The 13,217-nt window shown below is 59.5% G+C and overlaps 3 protein-coding genes across 3 annotated transcripts; 1 reads left to right on the top strand and 2 right to left on the bottom strand.

The window, feature by feature from the left end:
• Positions 1-888: 888 nt before the first annotated feature.
• Positions 889-2,424, bottom strand: LOC309683568 (mid1-interacting protein 1A-like). The gene is made up of 2 exons (XM_082497874.1): positions 1,971-2,424; positions 889-1,216 (listed from the first exon to the last, which is right to left on the bottom strand). Exon 1 carries the CDS (start codon positions 2,380-2,382, stop codon positions 1,993-1,995), a length of 390 nt encoding a protein of 129 aa, XP_082354000.1. The 5' UTR covers positions 2,383-2,424; the 3' UTR covers positions 889-1,216; positions 1,971-1,992.
• A 3,966-nt stretch (positions 2,425-6,390) lies between these two features.
• On the bottom strand, positions 6,391-7,500 carry LOC309673098 (thyroid hormone-inducible hepatic protein-like). Its single transcript, XM_082484810.1, has 2 exons — positions 7,057-7,500; positions 6,391-6,772 (listed from the first exon to the last, which is right to left on the bottom strand). The coding sequence occupies exon 1, from the start codon at positions 7,471-7,473 to the stop codon at positions 7,075-7,077; it is 399 nt and encodes a 132-aa protein (XP_082340936.1). The 5' UTR covers positions 7,474-7,500; the 3' UTR covers positions 6,391-6,772; positions 7,057-7,074.
• A 4,591-nt stretch (positions 7,501-12,091) lies between these two features.
• On the top strand, positions 12,092-13,217 carry LOC309675482 (thyroid hormone-inducible hepatic protein-like). The gene is made up of 2 exons (XM_082487807.1): positions 12,092-12,551; positions 12,836-13,217. Exon 1 carries the CDS (start codon positions 12,135-12,137, stop codon positions 12,531-12,533), a length of 399 nt encoding a protein of 132 aa, XP_082343933.1. The 5' UTR covers positions 12,092-12,134; the 3' UTR covers positions 12,534-12,551; positions 12,836-13,217.

The following is a 13,217-nucleotide window of genomic DNA, read 5'->3' as shown; positions in this document are numbered from 1 at the left end:
TCTCACCACAGATACTCAGAGTTCTCCAGTTTCTTTAATCAAAAGTACAAAGCTGATGGAGGACCAGTGCTTGTTCAGTCAAAGCAGAGCTGTTTCAACTGCTGAATTTGTTTTAAAATGGCCTGAAGAGGCAAGGGGACACCTCCCCGTAGTGCCCAGCTCAGTAGGACTTCCCCAGGGTGGTGTGTCTGGGAGGGACGGAGTCACCTGGAGGTGGGACCCACACTCTGCTGAGGGCTCCAAACCCCCTGCGAAGGCCTTGCAGCCCCTGCCCACACACCCAGGGAGGGCTTTGCCCCTGCTCTCCCCACAGCTCACAGGGATCAAAGGCAAATGAAGCTCTGCCTTTCTACTCACCCCAGGTGAGCATCCCCACCTCCTCCTCAGCCCCTGGCTCTGGAGAGTACCACGGCCAAGCAAGGAGGAGGCAGAATTGCCCCCCAGTGTTGTTGGCCCTGGTGGGTATTGCAGTAGGTTGTCCCCAGGGCTGTGTGTGGTGGAGATGGTGCTAGGTCCGAAGCGCTGGATGAGTGTGGGCGGAGGGAAGGGATGGACAGGTACCAGTTGGGTTGAGGAGCTGAGAAGTTGGGAGTCCAGGAGAGTAGGGAATGTTGGGGAAAGGAAAGAAGGATGCTGGGGAGCAGGTTGGGATTCCAGCACCGGATAATGTCAGGATTACACCAAGCTTTTGCAAGGCACGAGAGCCAGAGGGCTGGGGGAACATCCATCCCAATGCAAACCCGATTCCTGCTCCCTGATGGAGAAAACCAGATGACCTCCCTGCACTGAAGTGTGGCCTCAGTGGCCCAGGTTCCCCCATCCTCATGGTCTGGGGGACAGTAGCTATAGAGAAGCAAGAGCCGGTAGGAAACACAGGACACATTTGCACAAGGCTTTGTGTTTTATTTACATTATCAAAGAGACCAGTTGGGAGGGTTTAGGCACACACAGAAAAAAAGCATCGCTTCAAAGTTACGGATACCTTCTACAAAGCGATAACACAAAACACCCATTTCTGCCCCGCAGAAATCCCCCTAGGACAGGGGTGAAACGAAGCAGCAAGGTTGCCGGCAGGATCGGCCACAGGGCGAGTTGGATGGTACAGGCAGTGCCCGGCGGGCAGACAACCAAGCTCTGCGCTGCTCACGAAGGATGTTCCTCGGTGGGACTTGGCGCAGGAGAAAAAGTGCCACTGGGCTGCGGACAACAGATCACCCTGTGGGGATAACAAACATGGTTTGGCCAGGACATCCTCATTCCTGGCTGGGTTTCCTCCAAAACAAGGATTAACATTGTAAAGTCCCTGTTAATGCTCCTTGTTGTTGCTGTTGCCTCTCTACGGTCTCCATTTCACTACAAGGACCTTGGCCATGCCTCTCTGGTGGGGCACAGGAATGTCTCCCCAAGAGGTCTCAGGGATGAAAGTCCCATCAGAACGGAGAATGGGTTTGCTTTCCAGTCTAGGGAAAGATTGAAGTATCTGTGCTGTTTGCAAGTCACATGTAAAATTTAGACATTTGGAGACCTGAAAGTGCTGAATTGCTCCCTAAAACGACTCTGTTGCATTTTTCCATCAGAGAAAAAAAGAGAAACAGCCAGAACAAAAGCATCTGGCAGCTCCTGGAGTCCAGAGCTCAGGGTCCTCCAACCACCTAGCCCTTTTGTACCTGGGATCTTTTGTGTTGGCCCAGCAGCAGCCAGACAATGCCTATGCTGCGAGCTGGGGTGTCCTGGAGACAATGTGGAGATCACAAAATGACCTTTGCTCAGTGGCACAGCTTGCACCAGTGGGAAATTGAGAAAGACAAATCCAGGAGTATGTATCTGTTGAGCAATGCAGACTCATAACTCCTGGGATTTGAGGGTGTGATGCAAACGTTGGAAAACCACCCAGCTAATGGGGCAAGAGGACAAAGTATGTTACCCCTCAGCCAACTCCTCCTTGGCACTGCATCTCCCCAAGCTCTTACCTCAGAGGCTGGGGGTGCAGGCTCAAGAACTGGACTGATCTTCACTGAGGTTGATCTGCTCCAGGATCTGGCTGTACCTCCGGGTGAGGGCTTTGGTGTTTTTGGTGAGGTCTGTCAGAACTTGCTGCAAGCCATTGACATGATGGGAGAGACGCTCTTCCAGATTGCTGTCTGAACCCTCATCTAAGGCTGCATCTGCATTGGTGCTGGTTGGGCTCTGGTCATTGACAGAGGCCAGGCCTTTCTCCACCATGGGCTTGATGGCCTTCAGGAGCTGGTAGCGCTCGTAGAGGTCCGTGGGGCCGCCTGTGGCTGGGGCCGCCCCCTCCTGCTGCGGGAAGACCCCTCGGAGCAGGCTGGGGAACATCACCTCCTGCTCCATCTTCTGAGTGGCTGAGAAGTACTGCTCCATGGCTGCGCTCCTACGTGTCTGACAGCGCTGCTCTGGGCTCTTCTTGGGGTGCCGCCTGCTCCCCGTCCCCACCGAGGGCTTTTTATGCAGGGCCGGGGCACGTCCCTCCTCTGCTGTCCTCTGCTGTCCTCTCCTGCCAGCCCCAGCCAGGCTGGATGGCCAAGGGGCCGGGCTTGGCTCCAGCCCAGCTGGGGCTCGGCCGCACTGTGTCCCTGTCTCTGTGCAATCTGTCCTGGCCCGGCCTCTCCGTGGCCTTCGCCCCAGCTGGCCGGGGGTCCCGCTGCATCCCCATGCCGGGAGTGGGGCAGTGAGGAGGAAAGGTGATGGGGTCTCTCCGAACACATCCCATCCTGTCCCCACCATCCTCACTGCTCCCAAGGCCCTGGGAGAGTGGGTCATGGTCCTGTCCCCCAGAGCGGACATGTTGTAAGCAGCACCATGGGAAAAACTATGTTGATTTGGGAAGTTTTGAGGTGGGAGGAAGGAGAGCAAGTGATGGGTTTATCCAGAGAGGGGGAGTGCCCTGTGAGCTCTGCCCCAACCACCCTCCTTCCTCAGGGCTGGTGAGGGGGACTCACACAGCCCACCCTTGGCAAGTGGCCTTGAAAGCACCCCCTGCTCAAAGAAGAAGGTGGTAACAAATAGGTGATACTTGTCTGAAGGGTGTTTGCCCCAAACTGGTTATGTTAAGGAGGAAGATGATAAGCAACTGGATTAAAGAGTGAACAGGGAATTACAAAAGGAACTCCTAAACCCAAGAAGGTGTCAGCCTGAAAGGAAGCATGAAGGTTTCCAGCGTGAGGGATAGACCATGGAGGGGCAATAGGAGGAGTCAAAGCCTGTTGGACACTGCCAAAAGCTGCCCTGCTGGTCTCCCAACCTCCACCCAGGACTGGCGGAGCATCCTCCTGGTTGGATGCTGTGAGCAGCCTGCAGCCATCTCCTGGGCTGACAGCACAGGGGGGCACCAGGCAGAGACAGGGCCAGTCAGCGGTGGAGAGGGTAGAAGGTATCTCTGGACACGATCTAGTCCAACCCCTACTTAAGCAGGGTCAGCAATGGGACCATGCCTGATTGGGTTTTGGATATCTCCAGGGATGGAGACTCCACCACCTCTCTGGGCAGCCTGGGACAGTGTTTGACCACCTTCACGGGAAGAAAAAGGAAAGGTTTTTCTTATGCTCAGGTGGAATTTCCTGCATTTCAGTTTGTGCCCATCAGCTCATGTCCTGTCACTGGGGCACCAGAGGGAAGAGTCTGGCTCGATCTTGTCCACATGCCCCACTGGGTCTTTGTACACATGGATAAGATCCCCCTGAGCCTTCTCTTCTCCGGGGTGAACACTCCCAGCTCTCTCAGTCCTTCCATCATCTGGTATGTCCACGTCTCTCTTGCACTGAGGAGTCCGGACCAGACCCAGCAACCAGATGTGTCCCCATGGGGCTGAAGAGCAGGGAAGGAGGCCCTCCCTCCACCTCCTCCAGGGAGGCTGGTGGCCGTCCTTGCCCTGAGGACACCTTGATGGCTCAGGGCCAACTTGGCCACCCAGGGAGCCAGACCTGGGGACCGTGGCTGTGAATTTGTGGGGTGCTTTCCCCCTGGCACCCACGCGAGCGGGCGATGGGCAGCAGCCGGGGGTTGGAATGAGGCCAGCGCACCCCCGAATCCAAAGGGCATGGGGTGCAGGCAGGGACTGCGCCCCCGGGAGAGGTGAGGGTGCTGGCAGCCCACCCATCCTTGGGGAGGTGCGTGGTGAGCACTTCTCGGGACTGGGCACAGCACGGTATTTGGAATTCCTTATTTATTTAACATTTTGGGTCGAAACTGTACTTTATCTCTTGTCTTCCTGATACCGAGCCTGTGTGACCAGGTCACTGCTTTCTGGTTAATTAGACATCGTTAAGCAGATATTAATAAACCTGCGATCCTGATTGGCTTCAGCAATGTGAACGGAAAAGGTTGTTTCCCCATGGCGGCCGGCAACAGCGCTGGTGCCCTGGGAGCCTTTCCAGGGCAGCACGGAGCCAGCGTCCCCCTGCCCTGCCGGAGAGGGCCTGATCTGCCCTGTCTGCCCTTGTCCTGCCAGGGACCAGCGCTGGGGTTTTCAAGGACAAAGACCTTTTGTGTGACCATCTCGTGTTTCTTATCAGCCATGTCCGTCGGCAGTGGCCAGCAGCAGGGAACCGTCAGGGCTTGACGCATGCCTGGGGACAGTGTGATGCAATGAAGTCCTGCAATCGGAGGAGGCAGAAGTTTCCTGTGAAACAGTGGGCACCGTTCAGGCTGGCTGACCAGACCACAGGTTGCAGAGAGGGACCTGGGGGTCCTGGGGGATTGCAAATGGCCCATAAGTCGTCAGCATGTTCTTCCATCTGTCCCACGTCATAGACCTTTTCTGGGAACATCTTGCATCTCTTAACAGTCAAGTTCATCAGCAGTGGTGAGTGCTTCCTCGGATGTCCTGCTGCGGTACTTCCCCAGGGGACCACCAGCCTCTCCAGCTGCCCAGCACACAACTCACGCCAAAAGTCATTGACAGAGGTGACCACTATCTTCTCCAGGTGACACAAGTCCCATCCCTGAGCTCCAGCCAGGTAGACCACCAGAGGGACATCACCTCCTCCATGGTCCTCACCTCACTGGGACCCAAGGTCCCTCCATTCCTCATGGTTCAACAGAGGCAGAGAAGCTCCAAAGGTGGGTTGGAGATCCTGTGGCCATCTTCCAGCACCACTTCTCCCCTAGCCTGTGCTCTCATGCCCCAACTTGAGGTGGCATTGCAATAGGGACAGCTTAGGTGTCTTCCAGTATCCTACTCTTGTTTCACTGTTTCTGGATAAGACAGGAGGCTGCAGCGTTGCCAGGGTTGAGGAGCAACATGGAGGGCAGATCTGCCCTGAAGTCCTCACACTGGCTTTGGGTAGTTGTGTTTGTCTATGCTTTGGGGAACATGATGCTCAGCAGCCGCTTTCACAGATGCCACAGTTGCCCTTCCCAGAAACTGAGAAATTCGGGGAGCTTTTGGCCCAGACCAAGAGTGAGTGCTGGGTCCTGTCTGCCCAAAGCTGGGCTGAACACCATGGGACCCACCACCTCCACCGGGCAGCAGCTGGCTGTCACCCCTGCAAGGACACACAAGTGACACTGCTCGGAGCAGTGTGGATGCAGTACAGACCAGGGTTGGTGCTGAGCCCCCGGGAGGTGCAATGAGCTCCTCAGGTCTCTGTGGCTGCAGACCCAGCATTTCGGAAAGCCTCCCCCTGGTGGTCAGGGGACCATCCTTGTGCGGGTGGGGACCATGTCCTTAGCCACAGCTCAGGAAGGGGGAAAATGCCACCACAAACATGTCCCTGAGTGTCCCAGTGTGGTCCAGCTTCCCTGGCCCTCAGGGATTGTCCCCTGGCTCAACCCCACTTGGGGCAGCTCCAGGGCAGAAACCCAACGTCTGGGGAGCTGTGGGGCACAGGGCAACACCAGCATGATGGGACACCCCCGGGGAGACTTTTGAAGAGACCCCTTAAACTGGTGGCTGCGTTGTGCATGGGCTGCTGTCTCCCTCTCTCCCTCCTGGGTGCTCAGCAGTAGAGCTCAGTGTCCATCTCGCTGTTGCAAATCTGGGCAGATTCAGAACCTTTTGTGCACGGAAAACAGCCAACAGCTTTTGCTGGTGTTGCTGTCATCATAAGGAAGACATTTTTTAGGCTGTGAGTGGTGGGACACAGGAACAGGCTGCCCAGAGAAGTTGTGGATACCCTATGCTTGGACGGGGCTTTGAGCTACCTGATCTAGTGGAAGATGTCCCTGCACAGCAGGAGATTGTACTAGATGGTCTCTGAAGGTCCCCTCCAATACAAATTATCCTGTGACTCTCTGATTCTCTGACCCTTCAAATTCCCCATCACTACACTGGAAAGTCCCCGCCCGGCAGAGCCGGTGCCCCCCTGCCCCACGCCGGGGCACTCCCCAAGAGTTCCAGCCAGGGGAAAGCACCACACCAACAACGGCTTCTCAGGGCTCATTTTATTAGCAAAGGGTGGGGAAAACGCCCCTCAGAGTCCAGGAACCAGCTGGAAAAGGGCTCGGCAGTCACAGGGACCATTGGAGGTCACAGTCACTGCACAATGCCACTGCCTTCGTGCTGCTCTTTGAAAATAAAGAGGAGGGCACGAGGCGTGCGGCTCTTCCGATGAACCTCCCAGCACAACCAGATGCTTCTTCCTATGAGGATAAGGCACCATCTGGTTCTTGGGTGGTCACAACCGTCGCTGGCGTGCAGTGCCAGAGCTGGGAGATCAGCTGCCGTGGTGCAGGTAGGGCGAGCGGGACTGGGGAAGAGCCCACAATGGTCAGCGATGGGGACGTCCTCTCCTTCGTGCCACCAGCACCCATCCTGAAAAGACAGCTGTCCTTAATCCCAAAGGCCATCCCAGGCAGACACCTGGTCCACCAGCCCTGGCTCCAGAGACCCTGAACCCCCGGAGACTCTGCACAGAGGGATAGGAAGAGTCCCCTCCTTCAGCATGGAGGTGCAATCTGCTGGCATGTGAGGGCACAGCCCCCATTTCAAGGCACTTCCCAGGAGCTCCCCACCCCTGCACTGTGAGGGACCTTCCCAGGAACATCGGCCACCCCTTGCCCCAGTGCCCCTGGGCTCTGCACCCCCCCAGCTCTTACCTGGTGGCCAGGGCAGGGTCACCAGCTGGGCTGCCCCTCGCTGGGGCTGATCTGCTCCAGGATCTGGCTGTACCTCCGGGTGAGGGCATTGGTGTCCCTGGTGAGGTGGGTGAGGACCTGCTGCAAGCCAGCCAGGTGGTGGGACAGGCGCTCCTCCAGCTGGGCATCCATGGTGTCGTCGCTGTCGTCTGAGGACGTGTCGGTGTCGGCATCGGTCTGACTCTGATCATTGACAGAGGCCAGGCCTTTCTCCACCATGGGCTTGATGGTCTTCAGGAGCTGGTAGCGCTCGTAGAGGTCCGTGGGGCCGCCTGCGGCTGGGGCCACCCCCTCCTGCTGCGGGAAGACCCCTCGGAGCAGGCTGGGGAACATCACCTCCTGCTCCATCTTCTGAGTGGCTGAGAAGTACTGCTCCATGGCTGTGCTCCTACGTGTCTGACAGCGCTGCTCTGGGCTCTTCTTGGGGTGCCGCCTGCTCCCCGTCCCCATCGAGGGCTTTTTATGCAGGGCCGGGGCACGTCCCTCCTCTGCTGTCCTCTGCTGTCCTCTCCTGCCAGCCCCAGCCAGGCTGGATGGCCACGGGGCCGGGCTTGGCTTCAGCCCAGCTGGGGCTCGGCCACACCGTGTCCCTGTCTCTGTGCAATCTGTCCTGGCCCGGCCTCTCCGTGGCCTTCGCCCCAGCTGGCCGGGGGTCCCGCTGCATCCCCATGCCGGGAGCGCAGCAGTGAGGAGAGGTGCCCGGGGCTTCTCCTGACCACTCTCATGTCCCCTGACACAACCGCTTGTCGGGGAGCGGGAGAGCGGGGCCATCTCCTGTCCCACGGTGCAGGCAGCAGTGCTGCCACGGGGCTGTCACACTCCCTCCTCCTTGCTGCCACACGCCTGGGACGTGAACCCTCCGGGGACATTGAGCAACCCCCTTCTGCAGACGTATGGAAAATGCCGCTGGGATGCGCTGCCGCATGGGGTCTCATGTGGAATCCTGGGGACACAGGAGCCAGCTGGTGCCCAGCCATGGTGGTCTCCGGAAACGTCCCCTTCCCCCGGGCTCTCCCCTGGGCAGGCAGGGCGGGGATGAGGATCACAGTCCACTGGAGGCGGTTGCAGCCACCGGTGTGGAACAATGTCACTGGTGATGTGCTGTGGCATGGAGTCCCACGTGGGATCCTAGGGACGCGGGATGGGGACAGGGATGGGACCAAATGGCATGATGTGAACTTCCCACAGCAGTTGCGTGGAGCCATCGCTGCCCGTGGCGGAGCACGGATGGTGCCAGCACCACCCTGCCACCCCCATCCTGGGGCAGAGGCCATGGCTGAGGCAACGGCCAGCATTGCCCGTCCCTGCGTGTTCCTGCAGTGTGTGGCAATCGGGGAAGATTGTTCTATTTGAGGAAAGGCCACAGGGTCCCTTGTCCCTTTCGCAACCCTTGGTGGTGGCAGCTCTCCCATTCCCTCCCCGCCACGTGTCCCAGCCAGGTGCCCATGCTGCCACCTGTCCTCTGCCCTCCTCACCCATCCCCTCCACCACTCCTGTTCCTTCCAGGGTGTCCCCAGTGTTTCTGGGTGTCCTGCTGTGTGGCCCAGCCCTGCACCAAGGTGGGCGTGTGCTGCCAACCCCATCCTCTTGGGGTGTCTGGAGGAGCATGGACATCCTAGGTTCCCTCCAGGGTGGGCACGGTGGCCTGCATTCACTCTGAGATGGAGCTTCACCATGGAGTTCACGGAGGACATGGTGGTCTGCAGCCACTAGTGACAGCCATCAACCTCTGCTGAGAGATGTCCTTCCCTCTGGGGACATGTGGGCAGGTGCCACTCCAGCCAGCCCCTGTGAGGGGGCTCGATGCCATGACTCCTTGGGACATGAGTTTCCTCCCCAGGCATGTCCTCAGCCCATGGGGACATCTCTGACCCAGCATCTCCACCTCTCCCTGGGGCAGCTGGGCCAGGGACAGACCAGAGGAGGGCTGTGCTCAGCACCCCAGGGCTGTGTCAGCTCAATCCCCCTGCCTCTCGGTGGTGCCACAGGGGGGATGTGACAGCAGGAGTTACTAGGGAGGACACAGGGACAATTGTGTGGTGGCATCTTCCACCCTCTGAGCCGTGGCTGGGGGCAGTGTCCCCAAAAGGATGGTGGGTCAGGGGAGGCTTTCCCAAAGGTGGTGTCTGTGGTAGAAGAGACCCGAGGAGCTCATTGCACCTCCTTGGGGGCTCCCGTGTCTCTGAGGAACCTCCCCCAGGCCCCCACCCAGGGCTGGACACCCCGTTTCAGCTCAGCCCGGCCCCAGCCCTGCTTCAGCCCCTCTCCCCCTGGTCCTGCCATCGTGGCTGGTGGTGGCCATTTCCCCCGACCTCTCCCAGGGGGATGCTGGGGGACCGTTTTGGCTGATGGGGTCCCCAGAGGCACAGAGAGGGCTTGGGGATGCTCATGTCCCAAGGACGGGGACCTGGAGAGCGACCTGGGGCTGCAAAGCCCTCCTGACCCACTGTTCCAAGTGCTGGGTCAGCTGAGGAGAATGATGCCAAAGCCAAAACAAGGGGGCAGAGTGTCTCCTGTGTCCCCCTGCAATGTCCCTCCCAGCAGCTCTGCGGTGGCCCAGACCCACAGTGTAGCCAAGCTCCTCGCCAGCACCTACATGGGGCCAGCAGCACCCACACATCTCGGTGTAGCGTGGGGTCCCATGGCAGGACACCCAGAGATGCCAAGGGCACCCAGGAAGGGACAAGAGAAAAGGAGGCTGAGGGGAGACCTTCTCGGTCTCTACAACTCCCTGAAAGCAGGGTGTAGCAAGGGGTGCTCGGTCTCTTCTCCCAAGCAGCAGGTGATAGGACAAGAGGAAACGGCCTCAAGTTGCACCAGGGAAGGTTTAGATTGGATATCAGGAAAAATTTCTTCACCGAAAGGGTTTTCAAACAGTGGAACAGGCTGCCCAGGGATGTGGTGGAGTCACCATCCCTGGAGGTATTCAAAAGACACGTAGACATGGTGCTGAGGGACATGGTTTAGTGGTGGTTTGGGCAGTGTTAGGTTAACGGTTGGACTTGATGATCTTACAAGTCTTTACCAACATAACTGACTCTATAATTCTAGAAGACGAGCAGTGGGGACGGGTCTGGAGAGGAGGGGGCAGGCGGCAGCATGGGCACCCGGCTGGGACACGAAGGGTTGGTGGGACAGCTGCCACCACCAACAGTTGTGAAAGTGACAAGGGATGCCGCGGCCTTTCCCCAAATAGAACAATCTTCCCTGATTGCCACACACTGCAGGGACATGTGGGGATGGGCAGTGTTGGCCATTGTCCCAGCCATGGCCTCTGCCCCAGGATGGGGATAGAAGGGGGGTGGCCCCATCCTCACTCCCCCGTGGGCAGTGATGGCTCAGTGCCGGGGCTGCAGGAATTCCACATGATAGTGTCACATCCTCATCCTCATCCCTGTCCTGCCCAGCTGGGGAAGAGCCTGGAGGAGAGGCACCACCGAGAGACAGGGGGACTGAGCTGACACAGCCCTGGGGTGCTGAGCACAGCCCTCCTCTGGTCTGTCCCTGGCCCAGCTGCCCCAGGGAGAGGTGGAGATGCTGGGTCAGAGATGTCCCCATGGGCTGAGGACATGCCTGGGGAGGAAACTCATGTCCCAAGGAGTCATGGCATCGAGCCCCCTCACAGGGGCTGGCTGGAGTGGCACCTGCCCACATGTCCCCAGAGGGAAGGACATCTCTCAGCAGAGGTTGATGGCTGTCACTAGTGGCTGCAGACCACCATGTCCTCCGTGAACTCCATGGTGAAGCTCCATCTCAGAGTGAATGCAGGCCACCGTGCCCACCCTGGAGGGAACCTAGGATGTCCATGCTCCTCCAGACACCCCAAGAGGATGGGGTTGGCAGCACACGCCCACCTTGGTGCAGGGCTGGGCCACACAGCAGGACACCCAGAAACACTGGGGACACCCTGGAAGGAACAGGAGCGGTGGAGGGGATGGGTGAGGAGGGCAGAGGACAGGTGGCAGCATGGGCACCTGGCTGGGACACGTGGCGGGGAGGGAGTGGGAGAGCTGCCACCACCAAGGGTTGCGAAAGGGACAAGGGACCCTGTGGCCTTTCCTCAAATAGAACAATCTTCCCCGATTGCCACACACTGCAGGAACACGCAGGGACGGGCAATGCTGGCCGTTGCCTCAGCCATGGCCTCTGCCCCAGGATGGGGGTGGCGGGGTGGTGCTGGCACCATCCGTGCTCCGCCACGGGCAGCGATGGCTCCACGCAACTGCTGTGGGAAGTTCACATCATGCCATTTGGTCCCATCCCTGTCCCCATCCCGCGTGCCTAGGATCCCACGTGGGACTCCGTGCCACAGCACATCACCAGTGACATTGTTCCACACCGGTGGCTGCAACCGCCTCCAGTGGACTGTGATCCTCATCCCCGTCTCTGCCTGTCCAGGGGAGAGCCCGGGGGAAGGGGACGTTTCTGGAGACCACCATGGCTGGGCACCAGCTGGCTCCTGTGTCCCCAGGATTCCACATGAGACCCCATGCGGCAGCGCATCCCAGCGGCATTTTCCATACGTCTGCAGAAGGGGGTTGCTCAATGTCCCCGGAGGGTTCACGTCCCAGGCGTGTGGCAGCAAGGAGGAGGGAGTGTGACAGCCCCGCGGCAGCACTGCTGCCTGCACCGTGGGACAGGAGATGGCCCCGCTCTCCCGCTCCCCGACAAGCGGTTGTGTCAGGGGACATGAGAGTGGTCAGGAGAAGCCCCGGGCACCTCTCCTCCTCACTGCTGCGCTCCCGGCATGGGGATGCAGCGGGACCCCCGGCCAGCTGGGGTGAAGGCCACGGAGAGGCCGGGCCAGGACAGATTGCACAGAGACAGGGACACGGTGCGGCCGAGCCCCAGCTGGGCTGGAGCCAAGCCCGGCCCCGTGGCCATCCAGCCTGGCTGGGGCTGGCAGCAGAGGACAGCAGAGGACAGCAGAGGAGGGACGTGCCCCGGCCCTGCATAAAAAGCCCTCGGTGGGGACAGGGAGCAGGCGGCACCCCAAGAAGAGCCCAGAGCAGCACTGTCAGACACGTAGGAGCGCAGCCATGGAGCAGTACTTCTCAGCCACTCAGAAGATGGAGCAGGAGGTGATGTTCCCCAGCCTGCTCCGAGGGGTCTTCCCGCAGCAGGAGGGGGCGGCCCCAGCCGCAGGCGGCCCCACAGACCTCTACGAGCGCTACCAGCTCCTGAAGGCCATCAAGCCCATGGTGGAGAAAGGCCTGGCCTCTGTCAATGACCAGAGTCAGACCGATGCCGACACCGACACGTCCTCGGACGACAACGACGACACCATGGATGCCCAGCTGGAGGAGCGCCTGTCCCACCACCTGGCCGGCTTGCAGCAGGTCCTCACCCACCTCACCAGGGACACCAATGCCCTCACCCGGAGGTACAGCCAGATCCTGGAGCAGATCAGCCCCAGCGAGGGGCAGCCCAGCTGGTGACCCTGCCCTGGCCACCAGGTAAGAGCTGGGGGGGTGCAGAGCCCAGGGGCACTGGGGCAAGGGGTGGCCGATGTTCCTGGGAAGGTCCCTCACAGTGCAGGGGTGGGGAGCTCCTGGGAAGTGCCTTGAAATGGGGGCTGTGCCCTCACATGCCAGCAGATTGCACCTCCATGCTGAAGGAGGGGACTCTTCCCATCCCTCTGTGCAGAGGCTCCGGGGGTTCAGGGTCTCTGGAGCCAGGGCTGGTGGACCAGGTGTCTGCCTGGGATGGCCTTTGGGCTTAAGGACAGCTGTCTTTTCAGGATGGGTGCTGGTGGCACGAAGGAGAGGACGTCCCCATCGCTGACCATCGTGGGCTCTTCCCCAGCCCCGCTCGCCCTACCTGCGCCACGGCAGCTGATCTCCCAGCTCTGGCACTGCACGCCAGCGACGGTTGTGACCACCCAAGAACCAGATGGTGCCTTATCCTCATAGGAAGAAGCATCTGGTTGTGCTGGGAGGTTCATCGGAAGAGCCGCACGCCTCGTGCCCTCCTCTTTATTTTCAAAGAGCAGCACGAAGGCAGTGGCATTGTGCAGTGACTGTGACCTCCAATGGTCCCTGTGACTGCCGAGCCCTTTTCCAGCTGGTTCCTGGACTCTGAGGGGCGTTTTCCCCACCCTTTGCTAATAAAATGAGCCCTGA

This window comes from Vanellus vanellus (genome assembly GCF_965231255.1).
Source record: "Vanellus vanellus genome assembly, chromosome: 1".
In the NCBI taxonomy this organism is placed as follows: Eukaryota; Metazoa; Chordata; class Aves; order Charadriiformes; family Charadriidae; genus Vanellus; species Vanellus vanellus.
Note: the sequence above shows the minus strand (reverse complement) of the source record. Positions and strands in the feature narration are given on the sequence as shown.

Bases quoted from the DNA above. Each gene is read 5' to 3' on its own strand.
- LOC309683568 (XM_082497874.1), bottom strand. From the start codon at position 2,382: ATGGAGCAGTACTTCTCAGCCACTCAGAAGATGGAGCAGGAGGTGATG.
- LOC309673098 (XM_082484810.1), bottom strand. From the start codon at position 7,473: ATGGAGCAGTACTTCTCAGCCACTCAGAAGATGGAGCAGGAGGTGATG.
- LOC309675482 (XM_082487807.1), top strand. From the start codon at position 12,135: ATGGAGCAGTACTTCTCAGCCACTCAGAAGATGGAGCAGGAGGTGATG.